The sequence below is a fragment of the Symphalangus syndactylus genome, chromosome 9, assembly GCF_028878055.3.
Source record: "Symphalangus syndactylus isolate Jambi chromosome 9, NHGRI_mSymSyn1-v2.1_pri, whole genome shotgun sequence".
Lineage (NCBI taxonomy): Eukaryota > Metazoa > Chordata > Mammalia > Primates > Hylobatidae > Symphalangus > Symphalangus syndactylus.
In genome coordinates, this window is record NC_072431.2 from 107,355,700 (window position 1) to 107,378,476 (window position 22,777).

Genomic DNA, 22,777 nt, shown 5'->3' on the forward strand with positions numbered 1-22,777 from the left:
TCGCCCGGGCTGGGAGTGCAGTGGTGCGATCTCAGCTCACTGCAACCTCCACCTCCTCAGCCTCCCGAGTACCTGGGATTACAAGCACGCACCACCACGCCTGGCTAATTTTTTGTATTTTTAGTAGAGACAGGGTTTCACCATGTTGGTCAGGCTCGTCTTGAACTCCTGACCTCAGGTGATCTGCCCGTCTCAGCCTCCCAAAGTGCTGGGATTACAGGCGTGAGCCACCATGCCTGGCTTCGTGTCATTTTAGTGGGGTTTCAGGAAAGAGCAGGGGGCAAATGCATGTGTGCAGTCTGCTACCATCTATAACCGGAAATCTTCCACACTAATACTGATTTGCCCTTCTCACTTATTTAAGGTTCCTAAGACTTTGGAATTTCTTGGCATTCATTCCTCATCCTTAGGGAATGCAGAACTCTAACAAACTTCTGTAGGATAGATACGCCATCACTCACACACTGGGCTTTACTAACTTAGACCCTTAGTGTTATACGTGGCTTATATGAAGAGTAAAGGGGAGCCTGTCGGTAGCTGGGCCCACATGTGTGCATGCCTCCTGGGCTGATGGCTGAATTGGCATTTGCTTCTTATATGACAAGCTCTTAGTGTATGTGCCCATTATCAGAGATATCACAGGCTTCAAAGGTCCAAGCTTGGCCATCCATTCCACTCTTTTCATCATACCCTTTGTGTTCTGACTTTGAAGCTTTTCTAGGTCTTAACATTTTCTTTCTTTGTTTTCCTGTAGGATCATGGATTTTCCTGGTCACTTTGAACAAATCTTCCAGCAGCTGAACTACCAGAGACTTCATGGCCAGCTCTGTGATTGTGTCATTGTAGTGGGGAATAGACACTTTAAAGCCCACCGCTCCGTGCTGGCAGCATGCAGCACGCATTTCCGAGCCCTGTTCTCAGTGGCAGAAGGAGATCAGACCATGAACATGATCCAGCTGGATAGCGAGGTGGTGACAGCAGAGGCCTTTGCTGCACTGATTGACATGATGTATACCTCCACCCTCATGCTGGGGGAGAGCAATGTTATGGATGTCTTATTGGCAGCCTCTCACCTGCATTTGAACTCTGTTGTTAAGGCATGTAAACATTACTTAACGACAAGGACGCTGCCCATGTCTCCCCCCAGTGAGCGCGTTCAGGAGCAGAGCGCCCGCATGCAGCGCTCCTTTATGCTACAGCAGCTGGGACTAAGCATCGTGAGCTCAGCCCTCAATTCCAGCCAGAATGGCGAGGAGCAGCCAGCCCCCATGAGCTCTTCTATGCGCAGTAACCTGGATCAGCGCACGCCCTTCCCCATGAGACGCCTTCATAAGCGCAAGCAGTCTGCAGAGGAGCGGGCCAGGCAGCGCCTCCGACCCTCCATGGATGAGTCTGCCATTTCAGATGTTACACCGGAGAATGGGCCTTCAGGGGTTCATTCTCGGGAGGAGTTCTTTTCACCAGATTCTCTGAAAATTGTGGATAATCCTAAAGCTGATGGAATGACTGATAACCAGGAAGACAGTGCGATCATGTTTGATCAGTCTTTTGGCACTCAAGAAGATGCCCAGGTGCCTAGCCAGTCTGATAACAGTGCTGGCAACATGGCACAGTTGTCCATGGCCTCTCGTGCAACTCAGGTTGAGACTAGTTTTGATCAGGAAGCTGCAACTGAGAAAAGTAGTTTTCAGTGTGAAAATCCTGAGGTTGGCCTTGGTGAGAAGGAGCACATGAGAGTGGTGGTTAAATCGGAACCCCTGAGCTCGCCTGAGCCTCAGGATGAAGTGAGTGATGTGACCTCACAAGCAGAAGGCAGCGAGTCTGTGGAAGTGGAAGGAGTTGTGGTCAGTGCCGAGAAGATAGACCTCAGCCCTGAAAGCAGTGATAGGAGTTTTTCAGATCCCCAGTCTAGCACAGACAGGGTAGGTGATATCCATATTTTGGAAGTCACAAATAACCTAGAGCATAAGTCCACTTTTAGTATTTCAAATTTTCTTAACAAGAGCAGAGGAAATAACTTCACTGCAAATCAGAACAATGATGATAATATTCCAAACACCACTAGTGACTGCAGGCTGGAGAGTGAGGCCCCCTATTTGTTGAGTCCAGAGGCTGGGCCTGCAGGTGGGCCCTCCTCTGCCCCTGGCTCCCATGTAGAGAACCCATTTAGTGAACCTGCAGACTCCCACTTCGTCAGGCCTATGCAGGAGGTGATAGGCCTGCCGTGTGTGCAGACTTCAGGCTACCAAGGAGAACAGTTTGGGATGGACTTTTCCAGGTCTGGTTTGGGCCTCCACTCCTCCTTCTCCAGGGTAATGATAGGTTCCCCAAGGGGAGGAGCCAGTAACTTTCCATACTACCGCCGCATAGCTCCCAAAATGCCAGTTGTAACTTCCGTCAGGAGCTCACAGATCCCAGAAAATTCTACCAGTTCCCAGCTAATGATGAATGGAGCTACGTCCTCATTTGAAAATGGCCATCCTTCCCAGCCTGGCCCTCCACAGTTGACCAGGGCATCTGCAGATGTTCTGTCAAAGTGCAAGAAGGCCTTATCAGAGCACAATGTTTTGGTTGTAGAGGGAGCTCGCAAGTATGCCTGCAAAATCTGCTGCAAAACTTTTCTGACTTTGACAGATTGCAAGAAGCACATCCGTGTTCACACAGGTGAAAAGCCTTACGCCTGCCTGAAGTGTGGCAAGAGGTTTAGTCAGTCCAGCCACCTGTATAAGCACTCAAAGACTACCTGCCTGCGCTGGCAGAGCAGCAATCTTCCCAGCACTTTGCTCTAGCTGTTTGTCCTTACAAGACAACGCTGAGGCCAGTTGTCGGACTGAATTTCTTTTGGTAAGCAGTTAATGCCTTGGGGTTCGAGGCTTCCAGCTGCCCAGTGGCTCTTAAACAGTTTAGCAACTAATAACCGGAGAAGTAACATGTAGTATTTGTGCTGCTGCATTTCTGAGTGAAGTGCACGTCTTGGGAAAGGGATGCAATCCCTGAAACCAGGTTCTTCCTTAGGGTTGAGTAATGCAGTCAGAAAGTAGTTTGCAATTGAGGTTAAAAGTGGCACATTTAAAAATTTAAAAATTGAAGTGCAAAAAAAATTTTTTAGCAATTTTTATAAAACTGTGTAGCATTTAAATCTCCTATACCTTCTGATGGGATTATATCCCTGTACAGTGATGCAAAATGCACTTATGTGTAACCAGTGGTGATTTGGTGCCTGTCTTAAAGGAAGGCCTTTGAGGACACACCTGTCTGCCACAAATGCTTTAAAGTGTATCATGAGCTAGTCCTAGACCTCAGAAAGTACTGTATTTTTTTTTTTACCTGATTTGCAGTCATAGACACTGCACTTTGGTGCTGACACTGGGTCAAGAGTGAGCATTCTCTTGGACTGTTAGATGTATATACTTTTGAATACATCACTGTTGGATAGATGTTTTAACAGTTTTTTCTGGTTTAAAAACCACATTGTAAATGGAGTATGTACTTGTAGAGAGTGACAAGGTATTGTTTCCCTATGTGCTGTTTGAGCAGTATTTTAACCAACTTGTACTACAGATGTTACAGTTCCACGTTAGGAAGTCAGAAAAGAGCTTGTGTTTGTCTTTGTTCTGATGATGTGGAGTCATGTTTTGTGGAGTCTTCCATGGCACATTTACCTGTTGCTCCATCCAGATGTTGAGGGCCAGTCTAGGCTGACACATCCTACCCGAGGACAAGCCTGTTCTCCATTTCTTCTCTCCCCTCCCCATATAGCAGCTCTCCCAGGTTTAGATTACTGTTTTCGATGACAGATTAACCAAAAATGCCCCACCTGGGTTTTATTACTGTTATATACTATACTTTAACAGTACAGACCCTAAATTTTATTATTTGTTGCTCCCCCAATCTGATACCAAATGTTTAAAATTGTTTGAAACCCAAACATGCTAGTCTTCATGGGTAAATATTTTCTAGGCTATATAAGAGTTGGCAGCCCATAGCACAGAAGTAATCAAGTAGCATCTGAGACTGTTGGAGGCACTCGGGTCACTGCCCAGGGCCCCTCTGGGCCCTACAGCCTCACTTCCCCAGCCTCACCTTGCTGTCCTCTGACACTGTGCCATCGGGGCTGTTAGTGGCACCTGTATGAGGCCAAGTGTACGTCCAGGGGAACAGCACAGGTTAATGCGTCTCCCTAGAACTCATGAAGTCAGTTTAATTCATGCATGAACATGAGTTCATTTTATTTTATATAGCTTTTTTAGACATACCAAACCATCATGCATAAATCAGATAAATTATTCAGTTTTTGTGTTTAGAAAGCTAAGTATGTGTAGCTGGAAACAAAAATGAGCGTGTTTTCTCTCCTGTTAATCTAGTGTGCAGTTATACATGTGTGGATAATTTCATGTTCCAGGGGGGCTTGGCATCTCCCATGGACCGATTCCCAGGAAGAAAAGCCCAAAGGGAAACCCGTGATTCCTTTCAAGTAGATGTGGGAAAGAGCCCACTGGAGGATATGAGGTCCTGTGAAATTCAACAACTGTGTGTGTGGCTCCTTGTTAGCAGTCATGTTGACATGGTGTTAGGAGGCTCCCCATCCACCTTTTACATGATGTAGGGACCAGTGTCTTGTGAGATTAACTTTGGGACACAGTGGGTTAGCCTGGAGAAAACGAGGCCCCGCCCGGACCCAGGGAGAGGAGCCAGTGACACAGGCAGAGCGGTGCAGCCTTCCTTACTTTCCATTTGGAGGAGGTGGTGCCAGGAGCCTGCCCGCTCACCTCTGCTGAAGCATAAGTGGACTTTGCTTTTGGGGCTTATCTCTGATACATGCCTCTCCACTGCTAGATGGAACCTGGAATCTCTCATCTACCTCTTAGTCGGTCAGTTTCTACGTGTGAGAAGCAAGCTTGTGGGCCAGTGTCCTTGTACATGCTGTAGCACTTAAAAAATAATTCCAGGGTTCCCTGGAAAACCAGTCCCAGGGTTCCTATGATCTGTAGTTTCTACCTGGATTATAACTGGTTTTGGGTACCTGAATTTTGATTGGTTAGCCTTAATTATAGTCTGGTGTGATCATGTAGAATCTTTTCTGGTGAACAGATCATAAAGTTCTATCAAGGCATCCATGTCAGTGGTGCTATGCTGGTTACAACTTGAGATTTTTGAAATAAAAAATTTGTCATATTCATGCCTCTAAATATGTGTTATGTTATTAAGGTTGAAACCAAAGAGGGTAATAGCTCTTTGCCAGCCCTTCTTTGACTAGTACTTTGTTTTAAACCAAACCTTCTATTACCAGTTAATTGGTTGTTCCCCTCGAATCATTCCCTTCTGCCTTCCCCCGCCTTCCTTTTCTGTCTTTGAGCTACGCACATGCACGAGATTTTGCTTTTCAGTCTACCCAGTTGCGCTCCGAGGGCCTGCATAATCTTGTGCTGCTCCCTGGACCTGCCTCCCAAGTTGGAAACTCCATCTGCCAGTTTGGCTTGGCTGTGGGGAAGAGCTGGAAGCTGATTCCTTGAGCACAGAGCAAGGCATTGGCAATGGCAGTGCGGTGGCCTGACCTTGGAGAGAAGTGGGTAAGGTGGTGATTTAAAAAAAAAAAAAAATCCACCTGGGGGCAGGGAGGGGCTGGGGGGACAGGATGGGCAAAGGGAACAATATGTGTAGGTGCTGAAACTAATTTTAAAATGAAACTCACCTACCTCTAATCGTTCTGACCAAAATAAGAGTGTTACATCCTTACCTAGTTCTCATTTCTTCCAGTTAACTCCTTTTCTGGAAGTGCTCTTAATTTCCCTGATGGTCTGGGTATCAGATTCAAGTGCCATGGTCACAACTGAGGGACAAGTGAAGGAATCTGGGTAGAGAAGATGAGGGGTAAGGTGGTTTGGACACATTCCAATAAGGAAAATGCCCAGGGCTGAGGGCCGGGGTGGGAAGCAGAGCAGATCATTGGATGCCGTGACTTTGAAACATGCTCTTTTTGTATTTTTAAAGAAGTTTTTTTTGAAACAGGGTCTTGCTACATTGCCCAGGTTAAGTGTAGTGGCGATTTAAAGAGTGATCATAGCACACTGCAGCCTTGAACTGGCCTCAAAGGATCCTTCCCGCTCAGCCTCCTGAGTTGCTGGGACCATAGGGGTGCCATCACCACGCCCAGCCATATCCACTTGTTAGCTTCCCCATTTACAGGCCAAGACGGTCTCTCAGAGAATTATTTAATAATAGAATTGCCATACTTTTGGCTCAAGTGTGTCCAACACCAATGTGACAAGTACATCTATTAATTAGAATCACTCTTTCCTCAGAGAATCACACTTTCCCTTGGCTCTGCCTGTGGATCCAAATCAAGCCTGGGTGCGTCTGACAATATCAGGGCATGGTTTGCTTCCTGGCCCTGCATCTCTACTGTTTGGCTACAGCTTGAGTTCATTAGGCATCGGCTCCCCTCTCAGGCCAGCCAGCAAGTTGTTAGCTGCCAATAAGGACATGGTGTTGCGGGTTCTGTAGGTGGCACTGCCAATGTGGGGTAGGATCACTGGAAAGGAGAGAGAGAGAGAGAGAGAGAGATAAGAAGGGTGGTTCAGCAGCCTTCAACTGGGCTGTTTTCATGGCTTGGGTTTGCCCGTAGGAAGAATAAAGAGAGACCACCTCATGGTTCCATGCTTTGCCTTCTCTCCCACCGTCACTAAGCTTGACACTCCCCCAGAGCTGAGGTTCAGACTAACAGAGTGAAGGGCCTCCAGGCTACTAAAACCCAGTCACAATGTGATGAAAGATTAGTATTCTAGGGCTGGGCGCAGTGGCTCATGCCTGTAATCCCAGCACTTTGGGAGGCCAAGGCAGGCAGATCACTTGAGCTCAGGAGTTTGAGACCAGCCTGGGCAACATGGCGAAACCCCATCTCTACAAAAAATACAAAAATTTAGCCAGGCGCAGTGACCCTCACCTATAGTCCTCACTACCTGGGAGGTTGAGGCAGGAGGATTGTTTGGGCCTGGGAGGCAGAGGTTGCAATAAGCTGAGATTGCACCATTGCACTCTAGCCTGGATGACAAAGGGAGACACTGTCTCAAAACAAAAAAATGGTGAACGCATAGGAGTTTAGCACTGGCCACCTGTACCATGTGCCCTTGAAAATGATGCCACATGACAAGGTTTCTGATCTACAGAAATAACTCCAAAATGAAATGCTGAACAGCACAGTTATCTCTGATCCCACCCCAGAGCAAGTGAACTTACTTGCCTCCAAAGAACTGTCAGCTGGGTGCAGTGGCATATTCCTGTAGTCCCAGCTACTCCGGAGGCTGAGATGCGAGGGTCGCTTGAGCCCAAGAGTTCAAGGCCAGCCTAGACCACATAGCAAGACACCATCTTTACCAAATAAACCCCATAAAACTGATTTTGGGTTTTTTCCAGGTAGAAATCACGTTTCCTTTTAATTGAGTACATTTTCTTCTTTAAATTTTATCATTATTGTAATTGAGTCTTTGTTGCCCAGGCTGGTCTTGAACTCCTTGCCTCAAGTGATTCTCCTATCTTGGCCTCCCAGAGGGCTGTGATTACAGGTGTGAGCCACCGTGCCCAGCCATAATTCAGTACTTAATTCACAGAGTTTCTTCTCCTCTGTGGTAACAATTAGGTCCCCTCCTCTCAAGAACATTGCATCTGATCAAACTGAGAGCCAGCATGAACACGGACCCCAAACCAGAGCTTTCAGAATAACAAGGAACAGCAAAAACCAGCCTTTCCCTACACTTAGGAAGGGACTGTGAATGGCAAGGTCCAAATTTTCACCATCCAAATAGAAAACCCAGGGCTCAATGCCAACATGGAAACCAAAATATGTCAGGAATGAAGTATAGTATCCCTTTACATACTCAAGGTCAGGATGGGTTTGGAGAAATTTGCATCTGACTATTTGGCCTCTTCTAGTAGAGATGAGTTTTTGAGACAGGGTCTTGCTTTGTTGCCCAGGCTGGAGTGCCATGGCACAATCAGCTTACTACAGCCTCAACCTCCTGGGCTCAATCCTCCCACCTCAGCCTCCTGAGCAGCTAGGACTAGAGGTGCATACCACTACACATGGCTAATTTTTTATTTTTTTATAGGGATGGGGTTTCGCTATGTTGCCCAGGCTAGATTCGAACTCTTGGTCTCAGGTGATCCTCCCACCTTGGCCTCCTAAAGTGCTGGGATTACAGGCGTGAGCCACCCTAATCAGCCCCACCCCAACATTTCAGACATACAATGAATCAGAATAAATCCACTCACTCACAAGAAACATTCCTGGATAGTGGTTTTAGGTTGCTGAGATTGAGTAGCACATTATTTCAAAGTGGCAAAATTCAGGCCATCTAGGAGAATTCAAAAGTGGTGGCTACATTTGCCGACAGGTTTACACAGGACACATATAAACAACCCCCATTTTTTTCAGCGTATATGTCAAGAGGCCAAGACCCCTGATCATCAAAATATGTTATTTTGTACATTACCGTTTACAGCACAACAGGGAAAGACACTTTGTTGGATAGTGACTAAATGGCATTTTGCAAAAGGTCCGTGTCACTCTGAAGGGGTGGAAGGACTGGAGTCCTGTGACCTTCATTAACTTGACCCCTCCTCCTCTTTGGTTGCAGTGGCCTCAGTGGGAGCTGCTACTTCGACGTGTTCTGCGGGCTTTTCGCCTACCTCTTCCTCACCTTCTTGGGGACAAAGATCTGGGTATTTCTGCATGCATTCCTGCATGGCCCCAATTGGTCTACACAGTCTGACCCCTTGACATTCTCCATACTATAGTGGAAGCAGGAAAAGTTCAGCCTGAATTGTTCCCCACAGGGGCCGTTGGCCATTCCCCCAAGGCACAGGCAGTTCCAGTTAATGTCTCCATTTGGCAGCCTCAATTGGTGCTCCCCCCATAGGGATCACTGGGGTCATCAGCTGTGTTGCCTGGAGCTGCATGGTCTTTTTTCATCACAAATGATTGGATCCTTCCCTTCCTGCCGGCAGTAGGACATGGCTGCAGCCCAGTGCTTAGATTTTGCAGCAGCAGCAGTGGGGACTGCAGCTTTATGCCCCAACTGCCCTCTCCTCAGACCAAGAACTGCCTTTTGAAGCAGTTCCGGGGCCCTGAGCTGAATTCCAGGACCTGGGATGGGGGTGGGAGCGCAGTTTTCCTGGCTGTGGGCGACAGCCCTGACATCACACCCAGTGCTCCTTGCAGGCTGGGGTGGGGGGAGGGATGGGAGAGTTTCCAAGGGCTGCAATAATGGGAGCATTCACTGGGGAAGGCAGCTAAAGACCTTTTATTTAGGTTTCCATTCCAGAATCCAAATTAAGGGCAGAGACTGGCCCAGACAACCTAAGGCCCTGATCACTCTGTTAGTCTGGAGGCATAAACTCCACCAGCTACCTGAACAGATCTTAATATAAAGAATCATTAACTATGCATCAAGTTGTTAACTCACTGAGCAGATGACAAAAACCCAAGCAAACCACAAAGTGTGGTCCCAGGACCAGCAGCATCAGTGGCATCTGGGAGCCGTGAGGAGCATACTCTCAGACCCCATCCCAGACCTGCTGAAATAGAAACCCTCGGGATGGGGCTAGCAACCTGTGTTTGATCAGTTACTCCTCCAGGTGATTCTGATGAACACAAAAGTATGAGAATTGGCCGGACACTCATGCCTGTAATCCCAGCACTTTGGGAGGCCGAGGCAGGTGGATCATCTGAGATCAGGAATTCGAGACCAGCCTGGCCAACATGGACAAACCCCATCTCTACTAAAAATACAAAAATTGGCTGGGCCTGGTGGTGCACGCCTGTAATCCCAGCTACTCGGGAAGCTGAGGCAGGAGAATCGCTTGAACCCAGGAGGCAGGGGTTGCAGTGAGTTCAGATTGCACCACTGCACTCCAGCCTGGGCGACAGAGCGAGACTCTGTCTCAAAAAAAAAAAAAAAAATGAGAACCACTGTACTATGGTAGCACAGAGGTAGCAACTGCCAGAGGCACTTCTGGTGCTGCAACTCAAGACTTCTGTGGCACGGGCACTGACTGGCTGTTGCTCTTGTCTCTGAGCAGGGCTCAATGGGGCTGGTTCACCAAGTGTTGGAAAAACTGCAAACTGGATTTCCCAGCCACTATGGGAAGGAACTGGTGCTGCTAGATGAAGAAGTGCTGCTGCCACTCCCCCAAAGACGGGAAGAGAGGGCAGGAGGGAGCAGGCCCTTCCACACCCACACTGACAGGGCCTGCCAATGCAGCTGGCACAGCAGAAATGGGGTGTGCAGAGGCCTGGCCCCAGCCCCACAAAGCAGAAGAGAGAAGGGGACTTTGTCGTGAAACAACAGCTTGAAAAACTGGCATGACTTATAAATATTGGCATTGTCATTAATTTTAATTTTTCACACCTAAACTGGTAATAGCAATTTATAGTAACAGGTTTTACACGAGTCACTGTGGTATAACACATGTAGACATGTATTCAGCCCACTTTGTTGCTGTTGTTTTTGAGATGGAGTCTCACTCTGCTGCCCAAGCTGGAGTGCAGTGGCACAATCTCGGCTCACTGCAACCTGTGCCTCCTGGGCTCAAGCGATTCTTCTGCCTCAGCCTCCCAAACAGCTGGGACTATAGGCATGCACCACCATATCCGGCTAATTTTTGTATTTTTAGTAGAGATGGGGTTTCACCATATTGGCCAGGTTGGTCTCAAACTCCTGACCTTGTGATCCGCCCACCTCAGCCTCCCAAAGTGCTGGGATTACAGGCATGAGCCACCACGCCCGGCCCACTCTTTTTTTTTTTTTTTTAAACAAATCCACTCACACCTACGTTCTGTTCCTTTAGGGACAGAGACCCAGCAGAGCATGCGCAAGAGGACTGACTGCTCCTGTCATACACCCATGTCACTAACAACATAAACATTTATGGTCCCTGGTGTGTCCCTTTGGGTTCAGCACCTGCTCACACTAGCTCCACACCCGGCCCCTCAGGACCCCCTCAAAGACACTGGTCCTGCAGGGCAGCAGGGAGTTTGCGTCAGAAAGTGCAGTTCTTACCACAGTTCTTCAGGGTCAGGAGAGGGTGGTTTGTAGGCAGTGGTTCTGGGCTCGTCACATCCAGTCCAGCAGCTGCAATCTTACCACTGGCCAAGGCCTGGTACAGGTCGTCCTGGTTTACGACGTCGCCCCTGGGAATGACAGTGGTGACATGGGTACCCCGAAGATCCCTCGGCCCAGGCCGCCTTTGAGGCAGAACAACCTACAGAATGAATTTTTCCACTCACCTGGCACTTGGCACTGACTTTTAAAGCAGTAAGTCTTAGGTATACTTATAGTATGTCTGTAAGTCTTATATACTCAAGAGAACTCCAGCCCTGCCTCCTAGCTGTGTGACCTTGGGCAAGTATCTCAAATCTCTGTGCCTCAAATTATCTGTGTCTCAAATTATCTATGAGATAAGGAGAATACCACCTAACTCCCAGGCATGTTGGGAGGATTAAAGCTTTCTTACATGCTCTACTGCATGAACAGGGCCCAGAAGGGCATCTGTGTTAGGCCCCATCCAAGTGTTTCTGATCTGGTTGACCCCCCAGACCCCCACTGAGAAGCACCACAGTGTGCCATCAGGTACCTGTCTAAACCAGGGCAGAGGAGTGAGCACACCCCTAACCACATCCATCATAGGCAGCAGCCACTGAAGGCAAGAAGTCATCTTCTAGAGACTATATTGTGCACTAAGTAATACTTGTGCACTGAGTAATACAGGGTCCTGGGCTGTCCTGGGTACACGCAGGCACCCAGTACACGGCAGCTGTGACTGCTGCCAGCCAGCAGTGCGAGCCCTGTGGTCCTGCATGTTTCACTCTTCCATTCCCAGGTCACCTGTTTTGTAACTAAACGTTGGTAATTAAAGGTACCTTTGGGGTGGACGAGTCCTCGGGATGACCTCACCCAATCCCCCTTCCCCTAAACTGACGGGCACCAGCTAGGAAGGGCTTGGAGTGGCAGAGAAGGAAGGTCTGACCCCCATACATGCCCAGTGGCCTGAAGGCACCCCTAGGGACAGTGTGAGGAGCTACAACCACGTGAGTTTTAGGGTCTGTCTGCCCAGGAGCATAAGGTTCAAAGTATCACTGAACCACAGCCAGCCAAAGCCAGGCTCAGCAGTGTGGGAGGCGGCCTCCAGAGGGCCCTTCAGATCCTGAAGTCCAGCCCTTTGTGGTGAGGATAATGGGCCTGCCAAGGCTCCCTGGGAACACTCCCTGAAGCCACGCTGCTGTGTGCCAGGCCCTGCCGGGCGGGGGCCACTGCTGAGAAGCAGGCCAGGCCCACTCCGACGGCTCTTCTTCCCTGTGCGGAGCTCTCATGTATTCCCACAAATTTCTGAGTTGGTTGTTTGGTTTATGGAAACCAGCAAGCTCAGCCTGGGGTGTCATCAACAACCCACGGGGGAAGAAAATCTCCAGATGGCAGCAGTGGGGACGGCTCTCTCCAGGCTTGCTGGGTGAGGTGGCCCTAGGATACCTGCTGATGTTGATGAACACAGCTGTTTCCTTCATCTTCTGGAAGAAGTCCTTGTTGCAGAGTCCCTCGGTTGCAGGCGTTAAGGAGCAGGCCACGACGATGAAATCAGACTGGGCAGCCAGCTCAGGGGTAGACACTGAGGGAGGGCAGGACTCCATCAGGCACTGAGTACCAGGCTAGGGACAACCAGATGGCGGGAGACCAGCCCCTTGCTCTCGACTCCCTAACAAAAACTCCCAAGATGCTTCCTGAAGGCCGAGTCTCTACCTGGACAACTCTCATGAGTACACAAAGTCAAATCACACACAGTGGGATCTGGACCTCTCTGGCTTTAACCACCTTCAGGGCCCAAAGTGCCCAGGGGCGTGGGGAATGCTTGAGATCCAGCCTGCCTTCTGCTCACCAGGCTGTGGACCTGCCAGGGGCTGGACCCACCTGGACTAAGGGGTGCACACAAAGGCTAGGGTAGTGCTTGCCAGTTTATGAAGGAAAAGACAGTGAAAGTGCCCAGCCCTTCCTCACACCCACCACCATCCCTGCTGCTCCACCCACAATGGGGAATGGTAACAAAGGACTCTGAAAGATGGGAGCCCTGGACTGCTCTGCTGGCACAGAGAGGACCTGGGTAAGTCCCTGTGCCCCGTGAGTGGGCCTGTGTCCAGAGGCAGGTAGATTAAACATCTACCAGACACAGCAGCCCCTGGACATGCCTGGAGCTCCTGCCCTCTGCCTGAAAACACCACCATTGAGAGAAAATACAGCCTCTCAACTGGGCACAGACAGGCTCCTGTGGAAATCAAGGCTTCACTTACCAAACTCTGCCTGGAATTCCGCTGCTTCCTCAGGCCTGGGCTGGCGCCCTGTGTACAGAAATCTCTGGACACCAAAGGGTTTCAGACGCCGAGCAATGGCCTGGCCTAGAGCAAGGAGAGTCCGTGTCTCGTTCCCAGTCCCGCAAAGGGTAGGGGCACCACCCAGCATCTCCAGAACAGCGGCCCTCAGGGCAGATCCTTTTAATCAGCACAGCTCCAGTTGCCTGCTCCTGTCTCCTCCAAAGCGGGTGGGGGACTGGCTGCCCCACTGTAACTAGCCCCCAGCCAGCCCACACTGCCCCAGGGATCTGGAGATAGCACCTCAGCTCCCCTGAGGCTGTCACTGGCTGATGCTGTCCTCACATGGTCCAAGCCATCTGGAAAGCCATTCAGGTTTTTCCTAACCTCTGAGAACTGGAGTTTTCACACAGGAGACGCCTGGTCAAGCAGTCCCCTCCTTTGTCCTGGACCCTCTGCTTCTGTGAATACAGTCTCAGACCCCATTTGACTTTTTGGTGGCACTGCCAAACTGCCAGCTCACCCCAAACAGAATTTTCATGTAAGCTGCTGCTGAGACAGATTTGTACAGTTGGCTTTTCAGGCTCAGAACGTGCCCCAAAGCTGTTGGGTTCCCCCAAGCAACTCTCTAGTGAGAGGCAGGGCTGTTCGTTGGCTAGACAGGTTCTCCACACTCTCCACCCTCACCTGCACCCCTGCACCAGGCAGGATGACAGAGAACCACCAATAGATAGCTGCTTGGCTAGGCCCAAGCCCTTCTGCCAGGCTTCTCCAAATAAGGGCCACTGGAAGAAAAGTGGCTCTGACTCATCTGCAGAATTGCAGATCAACTCTGCCCACTGAGCCCTCTGGCCCCTGAGTTAGGGCTTCGTGAGTCACATACCTTCCAGAACGCAAGCCGGAGCAGGTGTTGGGGGAATGGGCTCTCTCACGGTAACCACTCCTAACGGCCCCAACACATGTGTAGTCTTCATCTGTTCTTTATGGAGCTGGAATCATGACACCCCTGACCCTTAGGCAACTTGCTTTTATCACCTGGTGAGTTCTTAAGGAATCCTGCTTTGGTTTATTTATGTATTTGCCTGTGTTTTACAAAGCTGTATCCCTCACTAGAGATATCTCCACTGCAAGCAAAGTGCCCTGACAGCATATGGGTCTTCTCAGCCTTCAGAAACGTGGTGCCAGGGATGCAAACCAAGCTCTGAGAGCCGGGGCGGGCAAGCGGGCAGGTGGGAGCCTCACCTATGCGCCCCAGCCCGATGATGCCGACAGTGCTCTGCGTGAGTCCATAGCCACACAACCAGAGGGGCTTCCACGAGGTCCAGCCACCACTGGGGGAGAGAGAGGGGCAGGTAAGAGGCCCAGCCTTGGACCAAGATGAGGGGCCGCTGAGAACCCAGCACCTCTAACTGTGGTCCAAGGTATAAACCCACCCTCCAGGTCAGGGACTGAGAGTGGGATGAGGCACTGCCACTCAGCACTGCAGATGAGCAGCAGAAATGACTCCACCTTTAAAGCCACCAGGGACATAGAACTTGAGGGCGGGAAGCGGCCTTACTGGCTCTCATCCTATTTTGCAGATGGGAAAACAAACCAGAAAGGGTGACCTGCCTGAGGTCACACAACCAGGGGAGAGTTGAGAGCAACAGGCTGCAAACTCAGGATTTATGATTCCAAAACAAGTTCTCTTGGCACTTTAGGGCAGCAACAAAGGGTACAGCCACAGGGCCCACCCTGCTGCCCTGGGCGAGAGACGGAGCCTGCCCTGAGCCACCTCCAGTAGATGTGCTGACTCCCCAGACAGGACAGTGAGCAGGACTCAGCACTCTACTCTGCTCCATGCCCTGTGCCAGGGCCCACGCTGCTGGCCACACACTGTGAGAGCCTGCGTTTGCACGCCTCCCACCTTGACTCAGACCAGTCCCTCCGTCTGCACATGGAATGCTTCCCCCAACTTTCTTTTTTTTTTTTTTTTTTTTCTGAGACAGGGTCTTGCTCTGTTGCCCAGATTGGAGTACAGTGACATGATCTCGGTTCACTGCAGCCTCGGCCTCCCGGGTTCAAGCAATCCTCCCACCTCAGCCTCCCGAGTAGTTGGGACTACAGGCGTGTAACACCAGGCCTGCCTAATTTTTGTATTTTTTGTAGAGACAGAGTTTTGCCATGTTGCCCAAGCTGTTCTCTAACTCCTGAGGCTCAAACAATCTGCCTGCCTCGGCCTCCCAAAGTGCTGGGATTACAGGTGTGAGCCACTGTGCCCGGCCAACTCTAACTCTTGATATACAGGCCGAAATCCCTGATCTGAAACCTTCAGGCTAGATTTTAAAATTGTTTGGCCTTTAGAAAGGCAGCATGGCGCACGTGGTAGATTCCACACATCACCCTCTGCAGTGTCTGGGCAGCACACTGTTTTAAAAGTGTTACATCTGCAGCAAAACTTAGGAAAGTCACATTAAATGGGAGAAATAAAAGCCTTAAATAGTCTCCTGTTAGTATGAAAGAACTTTCAGCTGTCTGAGCTTTTTAATTTTGGGATCTAAGGGACGGTGGACCTGCAGCTTTCAGGACTCAAGCAGACGCCCACCTGCTACTTATTCTGTGAAGCCCTCCCTGATCCACACTCTCCCTGCCAGCCCTCACTCACCAGCAGAACTTGTTTGTCCTCCCTCATCCTCTTCTCTCACCACTTCCCTTCCTGCCCTTATTGCAGCTCTGCCTTGTGCTTTGAGTCCTCACTCAATGAGGCACACCTGGGGTCAGGGACTATGCGTGGGCTGGACTGGCACAGTGATCAGGATCCAGTGCTGAGCAGAGCCAACGTTCCCGCCAGGCGTTCACTTATTTTTCTTTTTTTTTTTTTTTTTTGAGACGGAGTCTCACACCGTCACCTGGGCTGGAGTGCAATGGCGTGATCTCAGTTCGCTGCAACCTCTGTCTCCTGGGTTCACGTGATTCTCCTGCCTCAGCCTCCCAAGTAGCTGGGATTACAGGGGCCCACCACCACATCCAGCTATTTTTTTTTTGTATTTTTACTAGAGACGGGGTTTCGCTATGTTGGCCAGACTGGTCTCGAACCCCTAACCTCATGATCCGCTCACCTTGGCCTCCCAAAGTGCTGGGATTACAGGCGTGAGCCACCGCACCTGGCCTGCGTTCACTTACTTCTTCACTTCCTCGATGGCCTCTGGCAACCGGCGGCAGGTGGTAAGTAGCAGGGAGACTGCGAGTTCGGCGGTGGTATCTGTCAGGACATCTGGGGTGTAGCCAACTCGGATCCCACTACGAATCAAACATCTGGTGGTAACATCAGCCTCAACCACATTTACCAATGTCTACTCCTGGGACATTTCCATGGAGTTACTTTGCTCCCTCTTTGATCTGCCTGCCAGGAAGCTCAGAACTATAAATGAGCACTCAAAAACGGGCAGTCCTCATTCCTATTTAGATTATCTCCCACTTTGGAAGGATATGAAGATGGAAGATCAGGGTTCAGGGACTGAACAAGTAACTTAACCTTTCTGAATTTCCTCATCTGAAACAGAATAATACCTGCCTTTGCTACTTCAAGGTATTGTTGTGGGGATCAAAAAAGATAATGAATGTGAAAGGATGCCACCTACACAGAAGTTACCCACTGTTTCTGACCGCTGGGGTTTATTGTAACTGACCTGTGCACGTGTGGACAGATTCTATCATCAGCCACCTCACATTCTCCCTGAATGGCCAAGGGATATGAAGTAAAAATAAATCAACAGCTCTTCTTTCTTTCTCTCATAGCCACCCCTCTCTCTAGGCCCCCTCCAGATCCCAAGCTGCAGTTACCGCTTCTTGATTTCATCCAAAGCCAAGTGGTCGAAGCCCACAGACATAGTGCTGATGACTTTGAGATTGGCCCCTGTTGTGCAGAAAGTGCATTGTTAGTATCTTTCCTCGAGGAACTCAAAGCCACAGCACTGGGGACTATCATGGGGACACCGCTTATTATAGTTTTCTTAGAATAAGAGGCTGACATCTCTGTTCTTCAGTTAAAACTCTGAATAATCCCCTCTGACAGCCTCAGACACTGCAGCTCAGGGAGGTTAAGTGGCCTGGCTCAGTCACAGGCAAAGCAGGGTTCACCTCAGGGCCTCGGCCACCAAGGCCCCGCTCTTACCCACTGGACTGTCCACCCAACGAGGCCTCGGGTCTTCTTTAGCCACGCTGGGGCCTCCCCCATGGACACCTCCGAGAGTGCCAAGAAGGTGGCTGGGACATGACCCTCTCTACCCTCTCCTGCAAGCAGGACACTAGAAAGCTTCCAGGCCAAGGCCAGGGCATGGGGTGGCTCAGCACTGACTCACAAGGGTCCCTTCCCATCTGGCAGCCTCTGAGTCTGAACCTTTTCTCAAACCTGTCACAACAGCCTTACAGGGGGAGGTTTACCCTTCCACGGGCTGAGACCCGTGGCTGCGGTTGCGGAAAGACATCCTGCTGGGGCTTGGCACTGAGCTAGGTCCTCCCTCATACTACGCACAGGCCCAGAAGGGGCAGGGTCTTGCTGGAGGTCACAGAGCAAGGCTGTGGCAGGGCTGCAGAACCCAGGGCCTTGGATGCTCTTCCCCACACCCACAGTCTCCACACCGTGGTCTTTGCCCTCCCAGGACCCCCCGCCAAGGGGTTCACAGCAGGAGGGAGGGGCAGTGCCTGTGCCAGAGCAAGCTATCTGCCCGCTCGGGCCTGGTATCGCAGGAAACGCCCTCAGAACCCAGACAGCACTGCAGAGCAGCCCAGGAGCCAGCAGCATAGGCTGAGGGGCCCACAGGGCCAAGCCATCCTCGAGTCACCTGCCCACCCAGCGTGCACCTGCAGCATCCAGGATCCTCTTGTCCACGTGGTCGGAGAGGAGGCAGAGCAGGCCGTGGGCCCCCGCCACACCTCGCTCTAGCTCCTTGGCGGGGATGGGCTCATCCGAGTCCCACTGCTCCACCTCACAGCTGTGGGGAAAGGGAGGCCCTCAGGAGAAGCAGGAGCTGCACACCTGTCCCCGCCCCTCCCAGCTGGGAATCCTGGCCTCTGATGGCCCTGGCCTCAGGCTGCCCCGGGCTGGCTGAGGGGAGGCAGGGTCAGGCAGGGGTGGTCTCAGAACTGTCCCGAGACAGCAGGTGACAGGTGAAGGGCTGAGGGGCCCCCAAGCAGAGCCTAAGCTGCAAGGGGGAAGGCATGGGGACAGCTCTCAGGTCAGCACAGAGAAGAGCTTTCCCACACTCTCAGGGGCTGGGCGGCCAAGCAGGCGGCCAACTGCAGGGAAGGCCCGTGGGGGGCAGGGTGTGCCTCAGGTGGGGGGCCTGGATTCAATGGCCTGTTGCATCTCTTCCTGTCCTTGGAGTCCATGAAATAGACAACTCTCATAGTTGGACTGGGCCAGGAAAGATAAGGTCAAGGCCACCCAACGCTTCCACGGCAGCTCCCAGGAACCGGATATTTGTCCCAGTGAAGCATGGTGCCTCCTGGCCATTGCCATGGAATTCAGTACAGCCAGAGCACGTGTGGAGCCTCTATGTGGCAGGACACAGGATAGCTACTCGAACCTCCGGACCGAGCTCAGGGCACTGACCACCTTTCATCCACCTCCCCAGAAGCAGGGTACAGTGTGAGCTACTGTTACCATGGGCGCAGTTGCTGCCTTCCGCCTTCTCCTGCTCAGTACAAAGTGGGTCCTCGGCAAAGGTTTTGTTGCAGTGAACAAAATTTGAAAATCTCATTTGCCCCTAGAACTGGCTGCTGAGGCTGGGTTGCATCCTCTTCCTATCTAACACTGGAAATGCAAACCTGATCAAATGCAGTGATCAGACAGCAGTCAGACACTTCTGAGTACAAGCCCCAGCTCCTCCACCTGGGAGCTGCATGGCTTCGGGAAGGAACTTAACCCTAAGTCCAGCCTCCAGTTTTTAATCTGTGCAATGGAAATTATAATACTGACTTCACAGTGCTGCCAGGATTAAAAGTTCATGTATATGAAGCACCTGGCAAGGTTGGCCCACAAAAAGGGTTCCATTTAGCAAGGGTGGGCCAGGTGCAGTGGTTCATGCCTGTAATCCCAGCACTTGGGGAGGCTGAGGTGGGAGGATCCCTTCGTACAGGAATTCAAGACCAGCCTCGGCAACACAGTGAGACCCTCGTCTCTGCAAAAAATAAAAAATTAGCCAGGCATGGTGGTGCATGCCTGTAATAGTCCCAGCTACTTGGGAGGCTGAGGTGGAAGCATCGCCTGAGTCCAGGAGGTTGAGGCTGCAGTGAGGTATAATTGCGCCACTGCACTCCAGCCTGGATGAGAGTGAGACCCTGTCTTAAAAATTAATTTAAAGTGTCCTCAGGCTGGTCATGGTGACTCACACCTGTAATCCCAACACTTTGCGGGGCTGAGGCAGGAGGATCGCTTGAGCCCAGGAATTTGAGACCAGCCCGAGCAACAGAGTGAGACCCCCGTCTCTACAAAAAAAAAAAAAAAAAATCAGAAAATTAGCCGGTGGTGATTGTTTGCACCTGTAGTCCCAACTACTCGGGAGGCTCAGGTGGGAAAACTGATTGGGCCCAAGAAGTCGAGGCTGCAGTGAGCCACGATCCATCGAGCCACTGCACTCCAGCCTGTGCAGCACAGTGAGACTGTCTCAAAAAAAAAAATAAAGATAAGTAAATATAAAGAAAAAGAGGCATCAAAGGCCCCTGCCAATCGTCCAAGGGGCCTTGTCAGTGACCGCCATGTCCCTGACCCCACGTGCCCTGTGGGAGCGTGGAGAATTAGCCTGGACCTTGCCTCAGGGGCAATCTCCCCTCTCCAAAGCCGGAACTGCAGGTCCCAGCGTCGTCTTAAGAGGAGAACTGGGCCCCGGAGAACTTTCTCCGAGCCTCCCCAAAACTCCAAGCCCGCCCCAGCCGGCCACAGGGCCCAAACGCCCCGCCCGGCTCTCCGGTCCCTGGGACCGCCCTGCCCCTCCCCCACGAGGCGTGAGGCTCTTACTCTGCCGCCTGGGCGAGCGCGACCCTGCCCTCGGCGGGGATCCTGCGGGTGACGAACACCTTCATGAGTCGCACCGGTCTCATCCGCCGTGCAGCCGCCGACCCGGACCTGGCAGGACGGAAGCTGGCCTCGGAATGTAGCTGGGCCGGGGCGGGGCCAGGCTGGAGAGGGCGGAAGAGACGTCGCGCGCGGCGTACGCGGGGGGTGTGGCTTCGCGTGAGGGAGCGCGGGGTTGCGGCTGGGCGGTGACTGTGCGTGCTCGGGGAGTGACAGTGACAGTGACCCTACACAGTGTCCTTGTGTGTAGGGGGGGGTGTGCGCCTCGTGCCACTGGGGAACCAGGGCCCCGGGGGAGAGGGGGCAGTATCCTGTTCAAGGCCTCATGGGAGCCCTGCTTTCTCTACACGCTCAGGGTCCTATTTCCACAGGCTCAGGCCTTAAGAGACTGAAAGCCCCCACTCTCTGTCTCTTGGGTTGACCTAGGGTAGAAACCCAGGTTCCAGGCTGTGAGGAAGTCCAGGACACACAGAGAGGTCATGTGTAGGTGTTCAGGCCAACAGCACAGCCAGGGGCCCAGCTGACAGCCAGCATCAATGACCAGAGGTATGAGTGAGGAAGCCTTCGGATGACTCCAGGCCAACTCCCGCCTGACTACAGCTACAACCGCACGAAAGAGCCTTTAGGAGAATCACTGGCTGAGCCCAGTCAACCCCGGAACCAGAAGAGATGATAATGCACTGAGTGCTCTTGCTCTAAGCCGTTCAATTTTGGAGTAATTCTTTATGGAGCAATAAATAAGTGATACACTTTGTGCGCGAAAGCCATAAGAATACAACTAATTCTCCATTAAAAAATTAACCGTACCATCCTGAATGCATCTGATCTTGGAAACTAAGCCTGGTTATGGCTTGTATGGGAGACTGCCTGGAAACACCAGGTGCTATAGGCTTATGTTTATCTAAAAAAAAAAAAAAAAAGTTAACAAAATCAGAAGACAACAAACCGGGGAAAATACCATATATTTGCAACTCATTTTATAGACAAGGGGTTAATTTCCTTATTGCACAAATAGTTCCTAAGACAAAGATGCCCAGCTTATCTGAATAAGCAAAGGATATCAATGGACAGTTTATAGAAAAGGAAATGGCTTTTAAATGTATGGCTGGGCATGGTGGCTTATGCCTGTAATCCCAGCACTTTGGGAGGCCGAGGCAGGCAGACCACTTGAGGTCAGGAGTTTGAGACCAGCCTGGCCAACATGGTGAAACTCTGTCTCTACTGAAAATACAAACATTAGGTGGGCGTGGTGGCACATGCCTATAATTCTAGCTAATCAGGAGGCTAAGGCAGGAGAATTGTTCGTGAGTCCAGGAGATGGAGGTTGCAGTGAGCTGAGATCCCATCACTACACTCTAGCCTGGGTGACAGAATGAGACTCCGTCTAAAAAAAAAAAAAAAAAAATGAAAAGTGCTCAACTTGACTCACAAAAGAACTGCATATTAAAATTACAGCAAGATACCAATGTAAAAAATAATACATTGGGGAAACAGGTGCTTTCATACATTGCTGGTAGGAGTGTAAATCAGCAACTTCAATAAAAAAGTTTGGCAGTAGCGTCTGGGAAGTGAGGAGTGCCTCTGCCCGGCCACCCATCGTCTGGGAGGCGAGGAGCGCCTCTGCCCGGCCGCCCCGTCCGGGAAGAAGTGAGGAGCGCCTCTGCCCGGCCGCCCCGTCCAGGAAGAAGTGAGGAGCGCCTCTGCCCGGCCGCCCCGTCTGGGAGGTGAGGAGCGCCTCTGCCCGGCCACCCATCGTCTGGGAGGTGAGGAGCGCCTCTGCCCGGCCGCCCCGTCTGGGAAGTGAGGAGCGCCTCTGCCCGACCACCCACCGTCTGGGAAGTGAGGAGCTCCTCTGCCCGGCTGCCCCATCTGGGAAGTGAGGAGCGCCTCTGCCCGGCCACCCATCGTCTGGGAAGTGAGGAGCTCCTCTGCCCGGCCACCTATCGTCTGGGAAGAAGTGAGGAGCGTCTCTGCCTGGCCGCCCTGTCTGGGAAGTGAGGAGCGCCTCTGCCCGGCTGCCCCGTGTCTGGGAAGAAGTGAGGAGCGCCTCTGCCCGGCCGCTCCGTCTGGGAGGTCTACCACGGAGGCCAGAAGCAATGTGGGGGCTGGACGTGGTGGCTTACGCCTGTGGTCCCGGCACTCTGGGGGGCGAGGCGGGTTGATCACTTCGGGCTAGGAGTTCGAGACCAGTCTGGCCAACTTGGCGAAACATGAAAAATACAACAGACAAACCAACCAACCAACTCAGTGACAACAAAACAGGTCTACCCTGGAGTCATACTCTAATTTTTTCTATTTTCCTCCCTTTCTGATCCTTTATCCCACTTTCTTTTTCTTCCTCTTCCTTCTCCCTCTTCTTTGTCAAATAG

General features: G+C 51.3%; 2 protein-coding genes and 1 pseudogene across 18 annotated transcripts in view; 1 reads left to right on the plus strand and 2 right to left on the minus strand.

Annotated features, from left to right (window-relative positions):
• ZBTB5 (zinc finger and BTB domain containing 5) overlaps nt 1-5,189 on the plus strand; it is a 45,026-nt gene extending 39,837 nt beyond the window's left edge. For 11 of the 12 annotated variants that reach the window (XM_055293678.2, XM_063609017.1, XM_063609016.1 and 8 more), the window contains one exon: nt 755-5,189. In XM_055293678.2, coding sequence (XP_055149653.1) covers nt 759-2,789 — 2,031 coding nt within the window. In that variant the 5' untranslated portion in view covers nt 755-758 and the 3' untranslated portion in view covers nt 2,790-5,189. The remainder of the gene's footprint in view (nt 1-754) is intronic. The other variant, XR_010113556.1, reaches the window with a different exon arrangement.
• GRHPR (glyoxylate and hydroxypyruvate reductase) overlaps nt 1-20,538 on the minus strand; it is a 28,123-nt gene extending 7,585 nt beyond the window's left edge. The window contains exons 1-10 of one of the 6 annotated variants that reach the window (XM_055293686.2): nt 20,352-20,527; nt 18,197-18,327; nt 17,177-17,249; nt 16,517-16,633; nt 14,597-14,685; nt 13,337-13,441; nt 12,525-12,660; nt 11,058-11,188; nt 5,738-5,851; nt 4,205-5,555 (exon numbers count right to left, since the gene is read on the minus strand). In XM_055293686.2, the coding sequence (XP_055149661.1) occupies nt 5,745-5,851; nt 11,058-11,188; nt 12,525-12,660; nt 13,337-13,441; nt 14,597-14,685; nt 16,517-16,633; nt 17,177-17,249; nt 18,197-18,327; nt 20,352-20,434 (972 nt within the window). In that variant the 5' untranslated portion in view covers nt 20,435-20,527 and the 3' untranslated portion in view covers nt 4,205-5,555; nt 5,738-5,744. Of the gene's footprint in view, nt 1-4,204; nt 5,852-6,198; nt 6,533-7,236; nt 7,345-11,057; nt 11,189-12,524; nt 12,661-13,336; nt 13,442-14,596; nt 14,686-16,516; nt 16,634-17,176; nt 17,250-18,177; nt 18,328-20,351 lie in introns of those variants that run through there. The other 5 variants (XM_063609023.1, XM_055293685.2, XM_055293684.2 and 2 more) reach the window with 5 other exon arrangements.
• LOC129490157 (mitochondrial intermembrane space import and assembly protein 40-like) lies at nt 8,277-11,051 on the minus strand (annotated as a pseudogene).
• Nucleotides 20,539-22,777: the final 2,239 nt, after the last annotated feature.